Source organism: Candoia aspera, chromosome 6 (assembly GCF_035149785.1).
Source record: "Candoia aspera isolate rCanAsp1 chromosome 6, rCanAsp1.hap2, whole genome shotgun sequence".
Taxonomy (NCBI): domain Eukaryota; kingdom Metazoa; phylum Chordata; class Lepidosauria; order Squamata; family Boidae; genus Candoia; species Candoia aspera.
In genome coordinates this window covers 32,828,656-32,854,525 of record NC_086158.1, presented here as the reverse complement: position 1 = coordinate 32,854,525, position 25,870 = coordinate 32,828,656, and the positions used below count along the sequence as shown (strand labels likewise).

The 25,870-nt window shown below is 37.8% G+C and overlaps 2 protein-coding genes across 3 annotated transcripts in view; one reads left to right on the top strand and one right to left on the bottom strand.

The window, feature by feature from the left end:
• Positions 1–19,070, top strand: part of SGPP2 (sphingosine-1-phosphate phosphatase 2) — a 33,082-nt gene extending 14,012 nt beyond the window's left edge. Inside the window, exons 2-5 of one of the 2 annotated variants that reach the window (XM_063306701.1) lie at positions 2,900–3,000; positions 10,530–10,709; positions 11,351–11,440; positions 18,297–19,070. In XM_063306701.1, coding sequence (XP_063162771.1) covers positions 10,536–10,709; positions 11,351–11,440; positions 18,297–18,839 — 807 coding nt within the window. In that variant the 5' untranslated portion in view covers positions 2,900–3,000; positions 10,530–10,535 and the 3' untranslated portion in view covers positions 18,840–19,070. The remainder of the gene's footprint in view (positions 1–2,899; positions 3,001–10,529; positions 10,710–11,350; positions 11,441–18,296) is intronic. The other variant, XM_063306700.1, reaches the window with a different exon arrangement.
• A 1,520-nt stretch (positions 19,071–20,590) lies between these two features.
• FARSB (phenylalanyl-tRNA synthetase subunit beta) overlaps positions 20,591–25,870 on the bottom strand; it is a 40,190-nt gene continuing 34,910 nt past the window's right edge. Inside the window, exon 17 of the mRNA XM_063306699.1 lies at positions 20,591–21,389. Within this exon, the coding sequence (XP_063162769.1) occupies positions 21,238–21,389 (152 nt within the window). The 3' untranslated portion in view covers positions 20,591–21,237. The remainder of the gene's footprint in view (positions 21,390–25,870) is intronic.

Below are 25,870 nucleotides of genomic sequence, written 5' to 3'. Positions count from 1 at the left end.
CCCGCCTTAGGCACAAAGGCAGCTGGGTGACCTTGGGCCAGTCACTTTCTCTCAGCCCTAGGAAGGAAGCAGTGGCAAACCACTTCCAAAATCTTGCCAAGAAAAGTGCAGGGACTTGTTCAGGCAGTCTCCAAGAACTGGAAATGATTGAACGGATTTTTAAAAAATCCAATATATGCCTTTTTCTACATTCTATACATTTTACTATTTTAATAAAAATACAAAAAAATGGTGTGCCCTATAAACAACAGGTTATGATAGTTGAATGAGGTATATATCAAGGGACAGATTACTGCCACCAACAGTAGCCTTAACTGTGCAAAAATACATCTTGCCACAGCCAGCACCTACAAATTCCAGGGATAGCTGAGGATCAAAGCATTGTCAGACCTCAGACCTACACTTTTGGGGCAGCGCAGCCCACCCTGTTCAAAATAGATTGAATCTCCGTCCCTGAGTCAGTGACATCAAGGGACAACAGGAGGATGAAAGTGGCATCAGAGTGCCATGAAGCACAACCACCCTTGGTACACGTCTTGTGACATTACATACCCCAAAGGAATAGAACTTGTGGCATGATGGTGTGATGCTGATTTTGTCATTTTGACAGAAGCAAAAAGCTTCTGCCACCAATCTGATTCCAGCTTTCTACTTGCCAACAATGCCTGTATTTTCTCTGGACTTTGGTTCGGCTTGTAAACCATTGTCCTTTTCATTTGGGGAAGGTGTTAGGTGATTCTGAAGGAGGAAAGATGTGGGAAAATTGAAAACTAAACTGATCAAACAAATCTTAAAACCAGGTGGCTTAAAACATATTCAAGTTGGTCCAGTCTTTGTTCCCTGACTTCACTCATCCATTTAAGGATTGGGTCAAGGAGAGCACATACACAGGGCAGTTGCTTTTATCGGACAGCACAAGATGCATTGGGAAGACTTAAGTATTTCATACTCAAAGCAGGCTTCTAAATTGTGAAGAGAAAGACTTTTCTTCTTGCTTTAATTGAAAGGCTTCTTATATATATATATATATTTATTTATCAAATTTCCCCACCGCCCATATATGCATTTTGTATACAGAAGAATAAATTACCTAAATAAGATGTATGCATGTTGTACGCTGTATTGAATAAAACTGTTTACTTTACCTTGCAGTGTGCTTGAGCAAAACTTTTTTTAATATTACCTTGCAAATATATTCAGGCATGAATAACACCCACAGCAAATATATGGAAAGACTGAGCCTGAATGGAGCGTACCTCACCTGAGGAGTGTCTGATGCAACCTAAAAAGTTTCAGAAAAGTGGGATACCTGATGTTAGAGAGCTGAAAACCTTTAGTGGTTTGGATGATCATGGTGGTGGTGATGATGATGATGATGATGATGATGATCAAAATTGCCAGTGCTTATTCCAGGATTATCCCAGCATTTTCATAATCAATCTCATTATGATAGATAACCTGTGGAACTCTGAATATTACTGAACCAATTCATTTGACAAGGGCAATGCTGGGGGGATGCTGGGAGTTGTAATTCATGTCTGGAGTTTCACCAATACAAGAATGGAAATTGGAGTGACTGGCTCCAAAACATTTCATTTTTCTCCTGTAATGAAGTTGATCAGAATGTTCTGGGAATGATTTGGTATTTTCAGAAATACATTGTTTGGGACATGATGTTCTGTATGCACTAGAACACATTTCTAGCTACATATTCCCAAGCAGTAAATTATAGTAATTGCATCTATTGACTCTTCAAGATTTAACAATACAAATTAGTGACTATTTGTATTTAAAAGTCTGAGCTTTATTGCTTGTGGCTTCATATCTTTATGTCTTGATGTCTATCGTGACCTGAGGGGACTGCTTATAAGAATTAGAACAGCAGAGAGAACTGTTCTGGAAAACAGAAAGAACACGAGGAATTAAGTACTACAAAGTCAGGTATCAAACTGAAATAGCCTTATGTTTAAAATATAAAGTAAGCTAAAATATTGTGTAGCATTGCTGATAATTATGTATAGGATCTCAAAATGTCCACATACATCCTGGGATAATATGACTTCTGCAAAATAAGTAAATAAAGGCTGTAGAAGTTAGTGAAGCTACGATGGCTACTGATCACAGATCTCATTTTCATTTGGGATACCAGTTTTAAGTCAGCCTTCCTCAACATGCATAACTCCCAGCTATGTGAAAGCTGTGATCTGATGTCTCTGGAGGGCATAAAGATGAAGAAGATTGTCAAACATGAAGCCCAGCTAGTTGCATGAGCTAAGAATTTTTAAGAATTCATACAAACAAGGAGCCAAAATACAAGCATTCTTCACTGTAGAAAGCAACTTTGGCAGAGAAGGAACATTCACTAGGCTTGAGAATGGTACTACAGACTAATAGTGTGTATGTTTCTTGTCTTTTGTATGCTTCATTACTTGAGGTCCTGATGGGAAAGCACATGGTCACAATAACTGCATGTACCATCAGGAGGGAGTTCCCCAACCTCAGACTGTCAAATGCATTCTGCTCCAAAACCTAAGCTGTTGATGCAGCTGTTGATACAGACAGGAGGCCACAACTGCTGGTGAAATGATTTTCACAACTTTCACAACTGCTGGTGAAAGACATGGCTATCGAAGATGGTCCTATTGAATAGGCAAGAAGAAGGGAGCACTCCAAAGAGTGTAGAAATATGTTACGGGCAGAGAAAAAAATGGAAGCAGCATAGAATAAATGAGGGAGACTTTGGGGCACATCTGGAATTTGGAAACCTGTTGTAGGAATTCTCCCAAATTGGATGCCATAGGGAGCATGGCCAGTCATAACATATTTATTTACAAGAGGGCAAGACAAAGGGGGTCCTCCATTCCTTCCTACCTCCTCCTCTTTATGTTTTCTCTGGCAGATAGTCATGCTTCTGATCAAAGCACCAGGCTGCACCCACCCACCATTTGACTTCTCTAAAAATGCATTTTTGTAAATAAAGACAAAGCTAGAGTCCAGAAGGTGAGGAGCCTGCCAGATACCAAGAGAGGCATCCACAGGGATACTGCAATTTAGCCTCATGTCCCACATACAAGAAATAGGGATAGAAGCTGAACAGCCTGCCTTGACTCAGAGGAGAAGAGGCATCTCTGCCACTGAGGTCACACAGCAGTGAGAAGGAAGAACCTGATTTTTAGAATATAAATGAAGAGAGATGGAGGTATACAGTACATGTGCATGTCAATACAATGCATCTACCTCCTTGTTGCAGGTAACAGCATGGTGGTTTGCATAGTAGGGTTGTTTATTTGTTTGTTGAGTGCACCTGAGAAGCTGCTTGGCAGAATTCTGACTGAAAGAGTACAGGAGATGACAATAAACAAAATTTGGGAAATGCAGTGTGGATGTTGCCTTATATTGTGAAGACAGTGAGCAGATCAGATTGTTTTTCCTCTTCAGTAGGTCATTGACAAATGTATGTATAATAAGAAATAATGTTTATTATACATTTACTTATTTAGAGAAGGTGTACAACAAAGTAAGTAAGGCTTCAATTATGGAATGTTTTACATGAATATAAAGTTTAAGGTTGACTTGCTAAATGTGTTAAGACCAGTATATGATGGAAGTATGAATGGTATGCTTAGTGAATTGTTCAACGTAGAGCAGAGATTAAGATAAGGATGTGTGATATCCCCTTAGCTGTTTGAAGTATTTATGAAGAAATGTATAAGGAATGCTTGTGGTAATGTTAGAGGTGTGTTGGGATGTGAAGGAACATCTGTTTTTTTTATGAAGATAATGTTTTGTTGTTGGCTGAGAATCTGACTGATTTGTAATGCACATTAGATACAGTACATTGTATGATGAATGAATCTTAAAATTTACACCTCAAAGATAAAGGTTGTTGTGTTTCACAGGGAAAATGGAATGAATGATTGAAATAAATGACAGGAAAGAAGGGTTGAGTGGATGAATTTGAATAGCTTGGTAGAATGTTTACTAAAAATGGGGAAATGGATGGAGAATGTTTAAACTGTGCAAATGCTTGTAGAAAAGTAGCAGTTAGTATGAGTTCTGTTGTATGATTGTAGAAAGAAGCGAACAATGGTGGTTATATGAGCATGTTTCTGCCACTTTGTCATGTGAAAGTGCACATTGTCAAGTTAGGAAAAACATGAAAGTTGAATGCAGTGAGAATGGAGTGCTCAAGAAACGTATGTAATAAAACAAAAGAGTTAGGGTCAAGAATAAATGGGTGATGAATGAATACAAAAGGGAATGATCAAAATCATCATCATCACCATCATATATTAAACTTACATGCTGTCTGACTATCAATATGAAAGAACTATGTTAAGATGGTTTGGTCATATACAGAGAATGAATGAGAGCCAAAAAACAAAACAAATAAATATGTTCTCTTATTGGAAAAGTGAATCAGTTGAGCGGGAGGTGAATAATGAGAAGATCATGGTTGGATGGAGATCATCCAAAAGAGAGAGGTGAGAAGATTAATTGAATAACAGACAATGTATGAAGTGGATTATGGATATGGAACAAGCAGGGATGGTTTTCAAGGGCAAAAATATATGGAGAAGTATAATAAATGGCATTGGTATAAAGTAGATTTAGCTGCATTTCCTTTTCCTTTTCTTATCTCATGCCTTTAATTTCTTTTCTCCTATTTATTAGTCATTTTCTGAGCTTTGCATAGTGTTTTTTCCCCCAAAAGGCAGTAGTGTGAAGATGTGTATGCATTGGGGTGGTGGTGGTGTATGTATGTATATATGTATATATACAGTATAACTGTACAATCAGAGCAGAAAAGTAGCCTATTGCAAGTAGCAAGAATAAAAACAGATCAGTCCAACCAATCAGTCATTCTACTTGATTAAAACCTGAATAATCAGGAATGACAACGTGAATAGAGTGTTGTTTGTTTTTGTATTATTAAAAAAAATTCAAATGACTTTAAATGAGTCCTGGTGATTCAGCAGCACTCTGGGCTCTCTAAATTACTAATTAAGTATCTGGATGTAGCTGTCTTCTCTTACAGTCAATGCTTTTCTCTAAAATTAGGCCTGCTTCCAAATAGAAAAGCCTTTAAATCTGAGGTTGCATTCAGATTTAAACTAATTGGCTAATAGCCCATAATGCAGTATTGAGTAGGCAAATATGATTGAGTCCATTTAATTGTTTCAGTCTGAAATCTGAGACAAAGTTTTTTGCACAGATTATTATTAATTATACAATAGCCAGAATATGTGAGGTATAGATGCCATGTTCCCAATGGCCTTATATTAGAGGAATAAAACTGAGAGGTTGCTTTTATGCTCAGCTCAAACTTTCCAGTTACTGTATGCTCGTTTGATATTCTTTAGCAGAAGGGGGCTGAACCTCTCTGCTTCTTCAGCTTTTGATAACATAAATAGTGCTGAGGATCAGTCAGGTACTCAAACTTAAAACATGGACGTCTTATGTAGCTGGCTGGGTCCACTCTGCAGGAACCATTTAGATATGTTCTAAGTTATACCTCATCTTTTATCATTCAGCCCAACATTGAATAAACATACCATATTTCCAATTGTTGTAATGCATAGAGTTGAGGCTGGAGGCTGGCAGGAAGATTGGTGGCAGTACTAGGAAGTCACTTAGGGTATAGCTGAACCAGGTTTTTGTCTAATGGAAGTAACACTCCTGCACAATTCTTTCACTGTCTTCCTTCCATCAGGGCAGAGATGGGAGGACTATAGACTATACACAACCTCAAACCCCCATTTTAGAATCATGATCATGCTACAGGAAATTATAAGCAGCTCATCTGAAGGTAGGCAGGAAACACAATGTACTAAGCTTCACTTAGGCTCAACGTCTTAGTGATAACCTCCAGCCAATTTTCATGACATTGTCACATCATCCCCCTACTTCTTGTAGTCTCCAACTGCTGAAAATATTATTAAAGAATATTAAAGGAAATGTGTGCTCCCAAGTTGATTGGTCTGGTATTTGAGCATTTCCTATTCCTTTCCCTTTTTTGATGTGGATATGGATATTTATAAGGTTGGAGCATACGAGGAACATGCAGTGTATTAAGCAAGAAACACTGAAGTTTTGTAGTACCTTGAAGGCCAAATTATTTTGGCATAAGCATTTCTTGACTTCACTTACTTCAATGGTTCAGCTAGATCTGTTCAAGTGGAAATAGGTTCATACAGCATATATGCTAAACTTTAAGGTACAATGTGTCTGTTTTTATGCTGCATCATAAAACTAACCATCTACTCCTCTGGGAATCTATATGGAGGACACAGGACTCTGAACAACTTGGGCAGTGTATATGCTTCTTCTCATCATCTGTTTCATACTCTAAAAATTTCAGGAGGAGAGCTTCTAGGACAGAGGGATCTGTTCATCCTTCTTGTTTACCTTCTCAGATTGTAATGAAGGGGCTGAGGAAGGGAACAAAGAGATGAAGCCAGGCTAAGGGAATATAACTATTGTTTCATTGCAACTGATATTGCTCTGACTACAGCAAATTTCCAAGATGCTGCTGAACTGCCTCTCCCACAGAGGTGCATTGGGGGATTTTTTCTTGGAATGTTTTTCTTTGCAGCCCCTGGCTAGATTTGGCCCATTTTCAAACTTCATTTTCCTTTTTCTGCCTTCTGCTGCTATACCTAATTCAGTCCCATTCTGATTTGGGAGAGTTATACTGTTGATGGACAGAGTTCTAAGTCTCTTTACATAATTATTTCTAACATTTCATTAGATTGGAAACAACAAAAGTAAAAGATTTGGCTAGTGAGAAAGTACAGCAGTCATACTGAACTTAGTTCTGGGCTGCTTCCAAATAAACTGATAAACATACTTCATGATTCTGCTTCCAGCATGGAAAAACAGAAGCTTGGTGGAGGCTGGACAGAAACACATCTCTATCTCAGTGACCTCCTATGACTGGGAGAGGAGGAAGAAGACAGGGACAAGAGAGTAGAGGCCCCATACTGGATGGATCTAGTAGTTGCCCCAAGTCTGCTAATTGCCATCCTGCTGCAAATCTCATGCTTTTTCCAGTTGGATTCAACCTACCAAATTTCCTCCTTTCAGACTCTGTCCATTCATTCTAGTAGCTTAGGCTAGCCGTTAATCATCACAAGTCTTTTAACAGGCATTTTGAACAATATCAGTATTCCAAGCCTCATCTTGCCATTCCAGCCAAGTCCAGCCTTGCCTCCAGTTCCCAGCCTTGTCTTGTCATTTCCGCCAAGCCCAGCCTTGCCTCTAGTTCCAAGCCATGTCTTGCCGTCTCCATCAAGCCTAGTCTTGTCTCGAGTTCCAAGCTGCGTCTTGCCATTCCAGCCGTCATGCCTCCAGTTCCTAGCCTCGCCTTGTCACTCCAGCCGAGCCCTGCCTTGCTTCCAGATCGGAGCCTTATCCTGCCACTCCAGCAGAGTCTAGACTCATCTCCAGAACCAAGCCTTGCCTCATCTCTCCAGCAGAGCCTTGCCCTGCCTCCATTGCTGAGCCTAGCCTTCCCTCCATGCCGAGTCCTGCAATTGAACCTCAAGCCTCCTCCTTGCCACGTGCCTTAGCCACACCCAGTCTTGCTGCCTTGTTGAGAGGGTGAGCTGAGTTCTGTCTTGCTGTACTGCCAAGAACTTCTGCTACTCCATCCTGCAGCCTTGCCTTGTTTCCATCCTTTGCCTGGGTGGACTTGAGTGAATTGTTTTGTCTGATCTATGGACTTTTATTTATTGTAAATAGTTGACTGTAAATAAAGAACTTCCTTTTGAATTCTACCTGGCTGTTCTTTAGTCTGAACAGGACAGTCTGCTACAGCCTGCAGAAGCTCTACTATCCAAGATGCTGATTTTTCCAGGATCATTTCTGCCTTGGTCGGAGGAATGTTTCATCCATATATTGAACATGCAGATGTACTGGCAGCAGGCTCACATAGCTTTATGACATCGCCACATGTGTTTAAAATATACAAGATGTTCATTTGAATCTCCTCCCCATGAAGGTCAGGATAGGGAAAATTATGAAATATTGGAGGGTCAGAACCGAAGGGAGTATGGGGAGTGGAAAAATACTGAGCCTGAGGAGTTGGCAAATTATTTGTGCAATTGTTCTGATTGCCAGATGCATGGGCCCTGAAGCGGGAGAGAACAGAGAATACAAAAATAACCCTTGAGTAAGAGGATCTTAAGTAACAAAAGCAGGATACGGCTATAACTACTAATGCTTGCAAGACTTTGTGGCTAGATGACCTTTGAAAAGAAGGAATTGGACACAAAGAAAGGCTACATAGCAAAATGTATGCCTGCGTATGTAAAAAGTGTCAAAAGAAAATGATTTTTGCATTTAGATGATTGGGCGTGGTTGAAACTGCTTATAAAAATCAAACTGTGGAATTGTTCAGGGCTCTTCACCTTGATCATGGAGAGCCCTCCTTTATGTTGACATCTTCAATAAATGAGTCTTCTCCCACTCTGTGTGTTTATTGGGACTCGCTCCGAGTGCATGAACCAAAAGGTCTCTTTTAGGACCAACACCCAACATCAAATCAGCAAAAACTTCTCATTCATTAAAGCAGGACAGCAAACTTCATATAGCAGGTACCATCAGGTGATTTGCTGTAGTGAAGATTTTTTTTTTTAATAGCCAAATGTTTTATTTTATGAGATGGCTGGGATCTAGTAGACTTTGTTTTTAATAAGTTTAAATTTTAAAATGTTTCATTGTATGCTAGCTTCAGTTTGATGAAAGTTTAATTGGTGTCTGCTATTGATCCCAATATAGAACAATGAAAATTCATTCTGAAGTCATCATTATCTTATACATACAGCATTAGCTGTTTCTCTGTTTCTTATCCATTCACACAGTTTCGTTTTGATTTTCAGTGACTTATGTTCAAACATTCTTCAGTTTTATTCTGAACAAAACAGTCATTTTTGTTCCATGAAAGCCATGTGTAAAAGTATAAAAATGGTAAGCATTTTTTAAAGTTGGTTTTCCCCAAATCTGCAGATGCATCCTGTTGATAAAAAGACCCAGTGATATTTTTTCTATGATCTTGACCTTGTGGCTCAATCAGTGACCCTGTTATCTGTCTCTTAATGTGTTCTGTGGTCATGAAAAGAATTGCAGCATGTCTGAAGCAAATGATTTATGCAGATATTGAAGGTGAAAATTGCAGCCTACAAATCTCCAATCTTAAATTTTCAAGGCTTCTGGAACAGTTCTGTATTTTTTCTTCAGATGTATGAGTGGTAAAATTGTGAGGAAGTTGTTGCTGACAACCAGACTCTGATGCCATGGTATTCTTGATGCCTCCAGGTCACTCATGTTCTTTAATTCCTCTTTGAACTTAAAAAGAAAATATATAGAACTGCAGTTGAATATCCAGAAGAGTTTTATACAATGTGGTAAGAGATTAAAAAGAAATAAAGGGGAAAGAGAGTGAGAGAGATGCATGTGGGACAATGTTTGGTAGGGAAGCAATGAAAGAAAGAACAAATACACATTTTCTGGGTAGAATACAAAGCATCACCTTGCAACAGGATGTGGCACCAACTTGTCCGATGTGCTCTTCATGGGAGAAGTTTTCAACCTCTCATTTGGAGAAACTGAACGGAGCAGAGCTTGGAAGCAATAATAATAAAGGCAGGATAGAAAAACAAACAAATGAATAAATAAATAAATTTCCTGTGATGGCCCATGCCCTGTAGAATGGCCTCACCCAGACGCCAGGTTGGCACAAAGCCTGAGAACAATCCCAGAGAGCTCTCAGGGTGCTCTTGGCTTGTGGATTAGTGTATAAATGTTTTCTGCTATTGGTTGATGTGTATATTATGCTTGTATGTTTTATATTGTTACCCATCAGGAGTCTATAATGTGACTGATAAGTGAATAAATATTTCTGTATTTTCAGTATTCCAGCTCAACATAGTTTGTGCTACCTTTGCTCAAGGATGCCACTAAGAAATTATGTTCCCCAAAAGTGGGAACACATTTTCTCTTTAGGTGTAACTTGTGATGCTTAAAGTTATGATGTTCTCTGTTGTGATTTTACAATATTTTACCTACTGCATTTATGATGCCTTGTTTTAGCATTATATCAACTTGTTACTTCTAAATGCTTAATGGTACTGCTTAATGTTCCTGCCCTTATTGATTTTTTGTGTTTTTAGACAACAATCTTATTATTCTTGGAAGGGTGTTTGATGGTGCATAGAACAGTTTGCATCTTTTGTTTCAGGGCCACAGGGAGAAAGAAGGGTCTATACTTCCTAGACAATATCTGACCTCAGGCTTTCTACCCTGGGCCTCATAAAAATACTTACTAGTCTGAGATTTGTTAGGTCAGCTCCAGATGAGTTAGTTTTTTAACTTCTGTAATTCCAAGCACACCTTTCCTTGTGTTTAGGAATTATGGCATCTGGATCTCATCAGGATGGGGTAGGATCCCTCAACTACTTATCTTGAACCCCTTGGGCAGATCTCTGTCTCTCATTTTAAATTAGCAAATCTCTCTTTGCTATCTCCAGATAGTTATGTATATTGGCCAAGTCATGAAAGACCTTCTGAAGTGGCCTCGTCCTCATTCACCACCTGTCATCAAACTAGAAAAGAAGACCAGTGCAGAATATGGAATGCCATCCACACACGCAATGGCAGCCACTGCCATCTCTTTCACATTTGTAGCTGTGACTGCAAACCAGTACAAGGTAGGAAGAAGCAATTCTGATTTAATCTGTCCTTATTTGGTCAAGTATCAGTTCTTCCATCTTAAGCCCCAAGTATTTTCAGTGACATTACAGTCCCTTTCTTTTTCATCCTTTTCCATCTCATGAATTGTCTCTTCCAATAATCGGACAGTCATAACAACCTTTTCACTGTGGCTGAGCGAACTCATTCCTAGGAATATGGAGTTAGCTTAATCCTCCTTCACATTTCTGTAAAATTAGGATCTTTTGTCCCAGTGGGATTTTTGTCACAAGGGATGGGCAAACATTCACTTTTGTGCACTCCTTTGTTACTCTTTCAACTATGGAAATGTTTCTTTGGAGTTCTTCATTCAGCTTGGGATGCGTGGAGGCTTGTGTTGGAATGGAATCACTTAATGTTATCTGCAAAAAAAAAGGCCATATTCCCAATCTATCACCTTACAAATCACTCATCCAAATTAGGCTCTTGAGAAGTCATAAGTTCCCTTCTCATTGTCTGACTTGTTTCATCCCAGATTTTAGAGAAGTAAGACTCTAATTCACTGGATTTATGGTACCTTCAAACTAAATTCTGGATGGACTGTTTTCTGTTAAGTGCTGAATAAAGTTTCTATTAACATTCTCTCCCCTTATCGTTTTAGTATCCACTTGAACTTGGACTGTTGGGAGCCTTCTTATTTTCAGGTCTGGTATGCCTGAGCAGAATTTACACAGGAATGCACACAGTGCTAGTAAGTTTTTACCTTGGGTGACTGCTGGGGACAAGAGGCAAGGGAGACAAATGATGAAATGTGTGTGATGCCATCATTACTTAAATTCTGGCATTGAGATGCAAGTCCATAATTGTGGCATGTAGGTGATATCACCATGTATATGTCATCATTTAGGAGTCATTATGGTTTGCAGCAAATGCCTCCAAGTATCCCTATGATACCAAGATTATGGCAACCAGCTTGATTGATAACTGGCAAATAGAGGGAGAAAATGTAGAAGCAGTGAAAGACTTTGTATTCCTAGGTGCAAAGATTACTGCAGATGCTGACTGCAGTCAGGAAATCAGAAGACGCTTAACCCTTGGGAGAAGAGCAATGACCAATCTCGATAAAATAGTTAAGAGCAGAGACATCACACTGACAACAAAGGCCCGCATAGTTAAAGCAATGGTGTTCCCTGTAGTAACATATGGCTGCGAGAGCTGGACCATAAGGAAGGCTGAGCGAAGGAAGATCGATGCTTTTGAACTGTGGTGTTGGAGGAAAATTCTGAGAGTGCCTTGGACTGCAAGAAGATCAAACCAGTCCATACTCCAGGAAATCAAGCCAGACTGCTCACTTGAGGGAATGATATTAAAGGCAAAACTGAAATACTTTGGCCACATAATGAGAAGACAGGACACCCTGGAGAAGATGCTGATGCTAGGGAGAGTGGAAGGCAAAAGGAAGAGGGGCCGACCAAGGGCAAGATGGATGGATGATATTCTAGAGGTGACGGACTCGTCCCTGGGGGAGCTGGGGGTGTTGACGACCGACAGGAAGCTCTGGCGTGGGCTGGTCCATGAAGTCACGAAGAGTCGGAAGCGACTAAACGAATAAACAACAACAATCCCTATGATACTACTCCGTATGCTATGCCTGTGTATCCTGTTGGTTTCCCCCTACCTAGTGTCCATATAAATGGACATATATACAAAATAAGTGATTACTAAAAAATAATTTCTAAAATATAGTGGTTTTTCCCCCTTCAAAAGAATATCTAGTTAAATTTCCAGAAGCAACTAATTTTGCCTCACTTTTTCTCATGACTCTCCTAAGCTTCCCACTTAAATAAGCCAACCTGAAAGGAATTCTGGCTTGATCTCACCATAAACCAGGATTTGTAAATCAAGAACAAACAATAATTTGCTATTCTGTGTCTCAAAGGAGCAATAAGCCAAAATCCCCAGCTTGCCAGATGTGTTGGGGCTGCAGCTCTCACCATCAATTTCACCGCTGGGGAAAGCTCCACTAAGCAATCTTTCAAGGGTTGTTTAGTAGTCATGCTAGCAGGGAGTACAAAAATAGAAGCAAACCACTGCATGGAATTTTCTCTGGAGGCCTGATATATAGTGAAACTGGTTGTTGCTTTGACGAATATTTATTCTGTATGAAAAGTAATACATTTGCTTCTCTTTTAAAATTTCTGTGGTAGAAAATGCTGATTCTGATGATTTCACTGGCAGGGTAATGTCATTACAATTTATATTTCAAGAGATGTCATTTTTTGTTCGATATTGTAGAGGCAGCCAGCCAGTCAATATGGCATCATGGTTAAGATGTTGGGCTATGACTGGTGCAACTTAGGCTCAAGTCAACTCTCTGCCATGAGTGTTCATTGGGTAACTCTGTGCCAGGAACTCTATCTCGGCCCAACATACCACTCTGAAGGGTTGGGGGAGGAATTGGAGTAGGAAGGGCTATTAATGTCTTGAGCTGAAGAAAAGGTAGGATACAGCGATGTGTAACAGCAAAGTTAAATACAAATCATTAAGTTAATTTTGTTTCTAATATTAGCTAAAAGAATCTGTAGACATATTCCAGATCTGACCCTAAACAGTAGAATATTTGTTTCTTCATGATTCAAGACTGAGGACACTGAGGTTATATCTTTATGTGCCTTTAAATGATGTCCAGTGCTGCTATCTGCACTTTTACTTTTCTTGAAGTGTGATCTAATCAAACTGGGAGAAATTAGAAAGTAAAACTCCATTACTTTTAAAACTTCTTGTTTGCTACATGGTGTAGCTATGATTGAGCGCATTCACTGGGAGTTAAACTTATTTACGAGAGGGGAAGATACAATAAGAAATTTTAATAATTTACTTGTATGAGCATTCTAAGTAATTATAGCTGCTAATGGCTACAATTGTTTATCCCTATGAATTTTGATGGAAATGTCTTGACCTTATTAGATCAAAACAATTAGCTTAGAACAGGGAATGTCTCTCTTCCCCATTACAGAGCTATAGTTTCCTCAGTCAGTCATTAAAAATTCTCTGCATATTTTTTCAGTATGTGATAATAAGAAAAAAATACTTCTCTAAAACAGATGAAGACATTGTTGAAAAGAGAAACCTTTGTTGGTTGCCTTGAAAGAGCAGTGTGACCTTAATGAGGTAGTAGGTCAACTTTTCTTAGCAGCTTGAACTGCTGTGAATAGCTTTTCGTACCTCAATAAATGGAATTAAAAATACATAAGCAATAAATCTTCTGGAGTTTAAAACTACTTGCGTACACAGTAATATGGAGATCTCTGTGAATGTGGTCATGCTTCTGAAATAAAATGCTACACTTGTCCCCAAAATAGTCTCAACTAAGATTTTCTGATTGGTTGAGTAGTTCTATGTCTCTCTTCTCCCACCTGAGTTTGACCCAGACTTTCTTTGACAAGGGGTAACAACCTTTTGTAGTCCTGGTTGTCATTAAATGATGTGATGGCACATTCACCTTCCACCATCTAAAAGTCTTTTGAATTCTTGCTTCAGATTCCTAATCTCATGAAATTTCATACCCAGCAGGGGAGAAGGAAGACAGGAATGGTTGGAGCTTTAGCCCATACTCTGGTGCCCAGGGGCACCACAGTTCTTTATGAGCATTGCTGGGGTATCTTCAGGCTTTCAGTTTGTTTGTTTGTTTATTTTTCAAATTTTGCTACCGCCCATCTCCCCCAAAAGGGGGACTCTGGGTGGTTTACAATAAAATCAATAAAATCAAGACTATAATAATAATTAACGTCTATAAATGTTAATTGTTGAATGAATGGAGAGCTTCATAGTGAAAGAAAGGGATATATGTGTTAGTGTACCCCTTTCTCTTCCTGAATTCTGTGTGTTCAGCCAGAGTTCTGAAGAAAAACTGTACCCAAGTTTGCATGAGATACTATATGCTAATAAAGCAGAATTCCAGGATACAAACTGTATTCAGATTCAAGCTGTTCTTCAGAAAGGGAGATCAAGCAGAGTAGATAACAGAGTTGCATGGGTGGCCCATTTTCTACCCTGTTTGAAGCCCTCCATGTGTTTAGCTAAATACCTAAATTCAGCTTTCCTGCATGTTAAATGCATTTTCTCTGATTCAGTATAGGCTATTTCCCAAGTGGAAATTTAATTTAACCAGCTTAGGCACATAAGGAAGGATAAATTCTCCCCAAAGTCAAGCCTGACTCCTGGTGTTTACACAAATATGTCCATGTAGTTTTCCAGCACCAGTATGAAAGTGATTTTCTATCACCTTCTTCCAGGATGATTTTCAATTTCCTAGTCTAGTCTGTAACCCCGGGATTTCTTCATCGTCTTCCATCCAAGTACTAACCCAGTTCAATTCTGCTTAGCTTTTTAAGATCAGCTAAGTGTGGGTGCTGCCATACAAATAACCCCTTGGTAACACTGTTCTACCATCAAAGATGATCTCATCACACATTTATAGCAATTCAGAATGAAATGTGGAGGAAGCAGGAGAGTGATAAAATACTAAATTGCAGCTTTTAGGCCAGTTTTTATTCTTTACTTGGGGCAAACCTGGAGAAAGTGATGGAGGGAATTATTTGCTAGATTGACATGTCCATATACCATTGTCATGTTCAGACTTCACCTAATACATTGTTCTTCCCAAAGCTTAACGCCTAAACGGGTAATATAGGAAGATGCTACTGTACATTTAGCAGAAAAAAATGCATTGATGTTTGACACTGGCTGTTTCTCTTTGAATGCCATCTTTATGCACATGGCTCACAAATATTGTGTAGTTTTATTCACAAATGCAGGTGCCAAGGAACCTTTAATCCCCAGAAATATTATATCCTTTTGCTTGAAGGCTACTCGTTATACTTCACAGCTCTTTTGTTCATTAAACCTAAGTCATATGGCACTTTCCAAGAAAGATGAGTGGGCAGATTATTAGATTCTTGCTAGCTCTTGTCTTCAATCTCTTCTTGTAAATCCCATGTTGATTACACTTCTGACATAATCCCTTATGGGAATTGTTCCAAAAGCACTTTTCTGAAGAAATCTATTAAATCCAACACAAATAGCACCATTATGTATATAAAAAAACTCGTACTCAAATGCACATTGTTTGTTTTCCCATGTTGGAGGTTTATTTCAGACTAGCTAATGTCTCTGATATGTACTGTGCAGGCCAAAGATACACCCTTTGAAGCCCAGGGTTGCATGCAGCCTCCAAAGATCTGGAGGGGGACTTACCCATGGCACTTCCAAATATTGTCACTGAATTGTCATGTGACCTAAGGGGAAAATTATTATATGTGTGGAAATATTCACACGAAATACATTACATTTAAATCAGTTTTTGTTCTGACTTAAAAAAACAAAAAACAAATTTGTTTTCATCTCCTTGGCATACTAAGTGTGACCCATGATCTAGGCTATATTTATCAGTTTACTATATTTGTTCGTGGTATGGGATTTTGAGTGGATGAACAAAATCGGAACTTATTTTATACATAGAAAAAAAATTAGCTTCATCTTATACTGGTACAGTGATTGAGGTTATTACAGTTAAGTCTATTCTATTTCACAAAGAGGAAGACAGTATTCCTATGTGGCTGGAAGGGTTTGTACGGCATGGCTTGACTTTCTGATGATAAATAAGTAGGGATTGATGTTGCTTTTGTTTTTTCAAGTTTATTTTCTTCTCCCCCCTCTAGCTAATTGGAGAGTTTAAATCTGGGATGTTCTGTTTTACCTCCAAATTAAACAAGTGCTTCCACAGGGTTATACTCTGGTATACCTAGTTACAACCATTTGGGTATAATGTAAACTTACTGTATTTATGTAGAAAGACACTTTTTTGTAAAAAATGTATATCCTATAATAGTAGTGGAAGATTTTAAAAAAAAAAGTTCCACTGCCTCTAGAACAATAAGCCTTCATAAGACCATGTGGAGTACCATAATGTAGGAGATAATGTAGCAGTTGGCATTTAATGCAGACATATTATGATGAACCACTTCAGTTTCCTCCAGGATACAGGACTAACCAGCCCCAAATTAAGGATCTAGTATCTAAGGTCAATCATAATTAAAGTAAATATATAAAATCATGGACTTTCTGTGGAAAAAGTTGCACTAACGCTCCACAGTTTGATGCTTTCCAGAGGTGTTAGACTACATCATACCTGCTAGCAATAGGAACTGTAGTTCAGTATCTTTGGAAGGTACCAGAATAGGGAAGGTATGGGTACAATGTAACTTACGTAGTGTGTGTGTGTGTGTGTGTGTGTGTATGAGAGAGAGAGAGAGAGAGAGAGAGAGAGAGAGAGAGCGCTTTGTTAAAGAACTGTGTTGCTATTCTTTGTTTCTCTTGTTTGGAAAGGAATTAACCTGAGACCTGTATTAGCTTCACTAATGTTTTAAACTTCTTTAGTGTAGATTACATTAGCAGTAATGAAGCATTCAAAAACTGGTCTTTTGCTTTTCTTAATAAATGTAGTCATCCAAAATAATTAGTTTTAATATTTCCACAATTCAGACTTCATTAAATAAAACAATAGGTACCAGGGAGTGGCCTCATACCAATTTTTGGTCTGAAGTCATATATACAAAGTAAGCTAAGGAAGAAACATAATCCTTGCTAGAGAAATTATGAAATTATTAAACTGAGAGATTATGGGAGGGGAAAGGCTGGTGTTAACAGAAAATTTGTTGAAACTTGATTTAAATGTATTCCTGATTTTTTTTTTTCTTTCCATGACTAAGTTATCAGAAATCTTAATTTAAGAAACATTTCATTGCTTTTTAGCAAGAAGGTCCAAATCTAAATTGTGTTTTCATACAGTGGTATATAAATACATTCTCTATCCATAAATATTGCCTTAATTCTGCAAACATACACATTGGCTGCCCCTGCAGAAATCCTCCCCTGCTCTCCCTCCATGCAGAGCGTGAAAGTGAAGATTCTACAGTTAAATTTTGCTCCCATGAAGTAGTAGGGTTCCTTCACTGAATGTTCAGCTTTTTTTTAAAAAACGATTTAATTACCTGTTACATTCTGGCTTGAAAAACATGAGAATCACGTGGGAAGAAGCAGATACCGTTGCAGCAGTGACATTTTGGAGAAATCTGTTGCTTCATGTGCGGGATAGCACAGGAGGACCTAGCCTACCTAGTTTCTAGCACATTTACTTCTGTGGTGTAGAAGTAAACTATTGCCCCACCTTTTCAGGCCTATGATAAAGTTACCCGTTTAAGCAAACTAAATTACTTCCTTATTAAAATGCAGCTATCCTATGTAGTGCTTACTGTATGTTGGAGGACTAGGAATAGAGTGCGCCAAACTGAAATCTATCTTTACTCACTAGATTACCTGTGGTTAATTACCCAGTTGCGGGGGATTGGTGGGGAAAATTGAAGGATATACACCACACTGAGCTCCTATAATTCAGTTATGTTCCTCTTTGACATTTATTCTTAAGGTATTTCTTCTTGGTATGACTTGTAATGTTCTAAAATCATTTTGCAACTCAAGCTAGGGATTGCATTCTGGGGCAAATGGCAGCTTGTGTCTCTAATATCCTTGTTTATGTATTTTTCCAGGACGTCATTGTTGGCAGTCTAATTTCCTTATTTTTGACTGCTATCGCTTGTCCTACCTGGGACATCGTGGACTGCTTGATGCTCACCAGCCCCTTCTGTCCAGCATTCTGCATCATTGTGCCCCTCTTCTTATGCTACAATTACCCCAAACTAGATTATTACAGCCCAACTAGAGCAGATACCACCACTATTCTAGGAGCTGCTGCAGGATCAATTATAGGGTTTTGGGTAAATAATCACTATGTTTTAAATGCTTCGTCTGAAGATGTCACATACAGTGTTTCTTCCATCACTAGTGAAGTTATCTTGGTAGTGCTTGCAAAATTTTTAGTGGGGATTGGTGCATTAATGATCACACGCCAGATTGCTAAAACTATAGCTCGTAAATCATTATGTTCTTGGCACAAGGTTTCTAATAGTGATGTTGTAGCTATGCAGCAAATAAAAATTGAAGTGCCCTATAAATTTATAACCTATTCTTCTGTTGGTCTGAGTGCTACAGTGTTTGTGCCACTACTATATATATTTTTTGGTTTAGATTGAATGCTATGCCTTTGCTTTTTGAAATTGCCCAGAATATGGACTGCAGGTTAAAAATATTTGCAGAAGTAAGAGTTGGGGGTGGGGGAGGATGGAATGTTGTGCCTTTTGCATAACTCTATGACATCACTAATATTGGAGACCTAAAGATAGGTTCTAGTTAGTCTAGTATTTAGCTGTAAGAGAGATGATCACAGACCAAAAAAGGGGGGGGGAAATCAGAATGGCATCTCATTCAATGTATACTGATACATTAATGCTGAGAATTTCCAGCTTTGCAAGTTTTCAATATAGTACAGTATCAGTCTTCAACAGTTGTTTTAAACATATGCGACTGGAAATAAATACACTCTATGATCTGCCTTGGAAGGGAGATGCTGCAGTATTACTCTAGGGTTTAAATGACCACCCCAGCCCCCTATTTAACCTTTTATCTTACATACCATAATAATACAGATATGAACTTTAATTTTTCTCAGATTCATATTTGGAATAACAAGGGTTCTGTAAGATATTGATTGTATGAAGACATAATATTCTTATATCAAAACAGACATTTCTCAGGAATATAGCAGTGATAGCATATGGGAAGCAGCACTGGGCATTGCAGGGCTAATACAAGAGAAAACCAGTAAATAGTGAAAGGTACTGAATTGCTTCTAAGTCTTCCTGCTCAAACAAGTTCTAAACATTACAGATGAGCATGGTTTGGTGAGGGGAGTGGTTATATGAAAGAATGTATGGAAACTGGAGTAGTTCAGTAGTGCTACAAGCCAATTATTCTTTGTATTCTCATTATTATGGGAGCTGAATACAGTAAAAGTTCCATTTCACAGATGGGCTTAACAGGTTTTAGATATAACAATTTTTTTTGTTTGGACCACCTTCATTCAGTTATATCACTAATGTGATGCAATTACATAAATGATATAAACTGACATACATTGGAATTTAATGGACAGTTGAAGGATATGTTAAATAAAAGTTTTATTGTAATGACCAATATATTATCGAATTAAGTAGGGAAATGCTATTTAAAATAGATTTCTGAACTGTATGTTGTCTTCCCTATAGCTTTAGATTTGTTTATATAACTGTTTTTATAAATAGCACCTATTGTATGCTGTCCAACAAGACTGCATGTATATGTACAATTTCTATTTTTGTATAATTTTAACTGTAAGGCGTGAAATATATAATCTGAAAAAATACTGTCAGTTGCTACATTCAAATTATGTGTTTATAGATTTTTTTTTAAATTAAAACATATGTAATGTATCTATGTCTGCATAGCAAGAGGTTACTTCAGAGTATAAATGCCAAATGCTCTTAGAGGGAAGCACTAACAAATGCCATATTTTATGGTTACATTTTTAGTTCATGTAGGATCTGAATTAAAATGTTATAACAAGACTGCTTGCAAACATACAGAGCTAGACTCCTGAACACTAGATCATGTGCTCATGATTAACATTTATAGCAGGCGTAAGTATCCTGTGGCCTTGCCTCTATCAACTTGATCACTCCATCCAAGATGGTCTAAAGGTTAGAGGTAATTTAGAGGTAATTTAACAAGATTCTCAGCATAATCAGTAATGTCCAAGACAGTTTTGTTTCAGTGCCCTGTAATCTCATCACTACTACAACTAGCCCAGAATGGGGGTTTACCTAAGATCACTAGGTGGGCATTTTTTTTTTTTCAATCAAATGACTTATTTATTCAATATGAAATTCTGAAAGAAGCTACCATCATGTCTAAAAGACAAAGAATATATTTTAGGCATTTGCAAATTACATACAAATGACAGAGCTTTTTCATTTTATTTTCTTCATTGGTGGCACAGGAAAAAGAGTCAATGGATAGTTTACTCTGTAACACATAGCTGCTTGCAGTTGCCTCCACTACAACTCAGGGTAAACGAGCAGGCAAATATATTTATTTTGATCCCATTTTTAATACAATAAAATAATTTATGGTCTAACTACCATGGGGAAAAAAATTGTTCTAGCTTGCAAGAAACATGTATGTTTCTAACTAGGAAAAACGTAACCCCTCCATTTAGTTTACATTTGTTATTATAAATTATCATACTATTTGGAGCAGCCACAATCAGTTAACAGCCTACATTTCAACCTCAGAAATTGTATGAGAAAAAAATTATTTAGCCAATACATATTTATGATAATTGACTGAATTTTGCCTTGTTTTTTAAAAAGAGTGATGTCTTGAACTGGTAAAAAGAGCCTTTAGCTAGTTACCAAAACCTTCCTTATTACATTAAGAAACATTTTAAAGCCTAATATTCCATTGGTCTAATCCTTTCAAGTACAGACAACTGCTAGGCAGTAGCAAGATAAAATAAAATGCAGAATGAAGGTGGACGAAAGGAGGATGTTCTTCTTACAGGAAAGGCTCAATTGTGACTTCTAGAGCGGAACATGGCATAGTGAGCTCAAATTTGGTGACCACATCAGGATGAAGAACTCCCAAGTTCCCAATGCTGTGCCCTCGGGCAAAGATCTCAGCACAACGGCCAGGGAAGAAAGCAGAGTCTGGAAGCAAAAAAAAGGGGCAATGGAATTAGTATTTCCAGGGATGAACAGAAACCAGATATAAACTAACAAGAGCAACAGAGATCATTTCAGCTAGAATTGCTGCAAACCAATGAAAAATGGCTTCCCATTTTAAAGCGTTAACAGAATTGAGCTACGTAAGAAAAAGCCCATTTAAAAAGTCAAGCCTTTTTTAGAAGTAAACATTTTTTACATTTAAAAAAAATTGGAAAAAGTTTTGCCAGGAGTCCAAAACCTGTATTAAATTCAAATCTACATTTTCAAAACGTGTCCAAATAGTTGATTAAAAAATTAAAACTTTTAATTAACAGATAAAATTAGGCTACAGTTTCAAATCATTACTACAGAAGTGCCTATATTATATCCCCACTTATCAAATCCCTGCCTTTTTTCTCCCAGTAATCTCAATAGAATTTCATTATTTAATGCTGATATAAAGTTTTCATGTAATATAGCTCCCCCATGAGGAAATAATTGTTATGAAGAAATGTCCACAGGATTCCATTTCAAGGAATTATTTTGGGAAATTCATCTGAAAACTTTATCAGATTAATAACCTATGGATATGAATTATAAGGTAATGTGGGTTACACAACTGCACTACCTGGGATGTTTCACCCTAAAACATTGTCTGTCTGTCTGTCTGTCTGTCTGTCTGTCTCACATCGCATTTGTAAAGGACCTTATTATCGCCAGGCTTAACAAAGGCTCATATTATAGCTCATATTGCCACATTCTGAGATTTTTCAGTTGTTACACTATAAAGCCATGCTAAGCCAAAGGGGGAAACTGTGTATCAAATAATCCTCAAAAGTTCACTAGAAGCAGGAGTGCTAAAATCACTAGTTTTAAACACAGCTGGATTAATACAAGAGGTCTAAGAAGTATTTAAAAAAAGAATCAGCTACTGTATTAGAAGAAGTTTCCATAAATTATCTCAAGCTTAATGGATTAGCAATAATCTCACAGGATCTTGAGCTTGTCTCTCAATGTGTACCTGTGAAAACAGCATGGTATGAGAAGCTGAATTACAGCAGCACCATTTTATTCAGATTTAGGAAGTCTGCCATAGGAGAAAAGATACTGAACTGAACGAAGTAATGTCGATATAAAATATCATAGTTCTATTACATCTCGCTTGTTTGCTCGCTTGCACATATGCACATGGACAGAGTTGGAAATACATTACTATAAAACCTACTTTATACAGTGCGAGATGGGCTGGAGGATTCTCTTCATAGCCTAGCTACACTTATTCTTAGGTCTCTACCACTTTACAAAGAGCAATTACATATCTGAATACTTTGTATGAACCAAATTATCATGGAAAGCTATTTTTGCAGTAAAAGTGTTCTTTACAACGAGATGCATGCCAAAGGTAGTCTGTGCTAGCAGACTGACATAAAAATTAATATGAAAATAGGAATTAAACAAGGTGGGTATGCATAGTATTATTTCTCACTGGTAAGAACTTTTTCTTACTATATTTATTTGACTGTTTATCAATTTATCTTATTTGGGAGGTTTACAACAAGTAAAAAATGCATGCAGCTCAGAATAGTTGCCATGTCTGCAGTACGGCTAGGCAAAGTTGTCAATACGCTTGAGTTGCTTTAAGGATCATATTATGTACACCCAACTAATGTTAAAATTACTATGAACTTATTACATGCTTTTAAACTACCGAATGTCTCAAGGAAACCAAAAGAGGAGACAAAATTTGAAAGTATATGAGCACTATAAAAGATCATTAAGAAAGGTAAAACACAAACTATCTGTTAATGATTTCAGACAAATATACATGCATTCTGAAAATAGCTCTAAGACGTTTAAGACCCATAGGAATACAACATCCAAACAAGAAACTACAATCTATAGTAAGAAAACAATTTCTGAAATGCTTTGAGGTTCAAAGAATTCTGTTATTAAAGCTTTTATTTTATGTCTCTAAGAACTGATAATTGTCTTTGTGTTCCAACTGCAAGACTGCTTTGATTATTCAGGGCATCTCTCTTTGGTCACTAATCCAATGGAAAACCTGGTATTTAGCCTATTTTCTGGCTAATTGACCTTCAAAGAGCTTGTTGAATTCTCAGTGTGCTTTACTGTCAAATAACTTATACATGGCTTCTTTTCTCGGTCCAACTCCTTTCCATATTTGGGGTGAAAAGATTAAAGAAACGATATTGGATCAGAGCATAAGCTTTAAAGGCTATACCAATTCAACTCATAGCATGAAAACAATAAGTAAACAAATATTAGATGTCAGTGCTTCAGTAACCAAGAGGAAGGAACTATGCTATCCATCATGACTATTAAAAGCTCAGTCTAAATATTCCAAGAGTTTTATTATCTTAACATGAAATGGAAGAAATCTTACTACTCATTGATCAGAACATAGTGCACTTGTAAATCAGAGCGCATCAGGCACTTTTTCCAGGAAGGATAGGGAAATCGTTTTCTGAATTTATGGAAGGTTAGTATAATCTAACTGCCCAAGTTACAAATATGTAGAAACTGGAGCTTGGAACCAAAGTATAAACATCAAACATTTGCAAATATATGAGAAGACAACCTCAAAATGCCAAATACACTATAAAATTATTTTGTTTATTGTTGAAATTTACAAAGCTGCCCAGCCTGAAGTGATTCTGGGTAGCATACAGCATAAAAAAAAAGAACAATAAACTAAAAGAAACAAAACAAAGATACCCCAAACCCACCATATATATACAATATATAAATATAAAATGGTGACCAAGCAACATAACACAAGAACCAAAAGGGGATTCTCACTCAGCTGGGCCCTATTTCCTGGGGGAAGAGCCAGGTCTTAACAGCTTTCCTAAAGGTTAGCAGAGTTGGGGCCTGTCATATATTGGAGGGGTGGGGGGGATCATTCCAGAGAACAGGACAACCAGAGAAAGGGTATCCTTTCTTGAAGATAAAATCCTCATTAATCGTAATTTTTATAGTAAAGACCCAGTTTCCTAAATTGTGCGATTAAACATAATTGTGCAAGTAAAATTGAACAAACTGCAGTTGTTATTTCTCCACTATCCAATAGCAATGTTTTTCCAAGCCATTCTCTACTGCAGAGAGTTTTCCATGATGAAATACGATTTTGCATTTCAAATGATATAATCTATTCTCTACTATTCCCTAACATTTGTTACATGCATCTCATATGAAAGGATAGGAAGAAAAAGAAATTTACTATTTGCAAAGCAAATGCAAGCAAGTAATCTGATCTGTATAAGGAAACTATACTGGAAGAGAAACTATTAACAGCCACTAAAGTTCTTAATACAAGTAAACTAATCCCCTAATTCAACAAGTGCCTCTCATCCCTTTTCTGAAGATCAAAAAGAAAACCCTCTTACTGTATGTTTGAAATCAGTGGGAACAGGTGTGGATTCTGGATAGGTATGCAGATGAAAAGGTACAATTACCTAGCTAGTCCACTTCAGAATCAGGGGGTCTGAATTCCCATCAAGAAGAAACATTTCAGTTTCATAACTTTTGTAATGAAGTGTGCTATTAATAAAACAAAGCTTAACAAACATTAGTGTTTACATCAACTATTAGTACTTGCTAATATCTGTGCCCTTTCTACAGCAGGATATAATTTTCCAGACGTTTAATTCTTGGGAGCAATGACAAATCTCGATAAAATAGTTAAGAGCAGAGACATCACACTGACAACAAAGGTCCGCATAGTTAAAGCAATGGTGTTCCCCATAGTAACATATGGCTGCGAGAGCTGGACCATAAGGAAGGCTGAGAGAAGGAAGATCGATGCTTTGGAACTGTGGTGTTGGAGGAAAATTCTGAGAGTGCCTTGGACTGCAAGAAGATCAAACCAGTCCATACTCCAGGAAATCAAGCCAGACTGCTCACTTGAGGGAAGGATATTAAAGGCAAAACTGAAGTACTTTGGCCACATAATGAGAAGACAGGACTCCCTGGAGAATATGCTGATGCTAGGGAAAGTGGAAGGCAAAAGAAAGAGGGGCTGACCAAGGGCAAGGTGGATGGATGATATTCTAGAGGTGGCGGACTTGTCCCTGGGGGAGCTGGGGGTGTTGACGACCGACAGGAAGCTCTGGCGTGGGCTGGTCCATGAAGTCACGAAGAGTTTTAAGTGACTGAATGAAGAAACAACAAAAAATTTTGTGCAAAATATAATTCAGGTCAAACATCAGTTACAAACACTGTAAAATATAACAGAAACATACCAGAAGCTAACCACAGACTCTGGTTGTTCAGCCTAAAGTGATCTTCCAATATGGTGCCCTTTTTCATTCTGGGTCTGACAATCAGGGCAAGATCTAGCCTAACTTCCATCTGCTGCTGCTCCTTGAGTCCCAGCAGTCCTTGCTAGCATGGCTAATTGTAAACAATGCTGAGCCACACATTCTATACTGTATTCCTGTTTTACACAAAATAATACACGGACA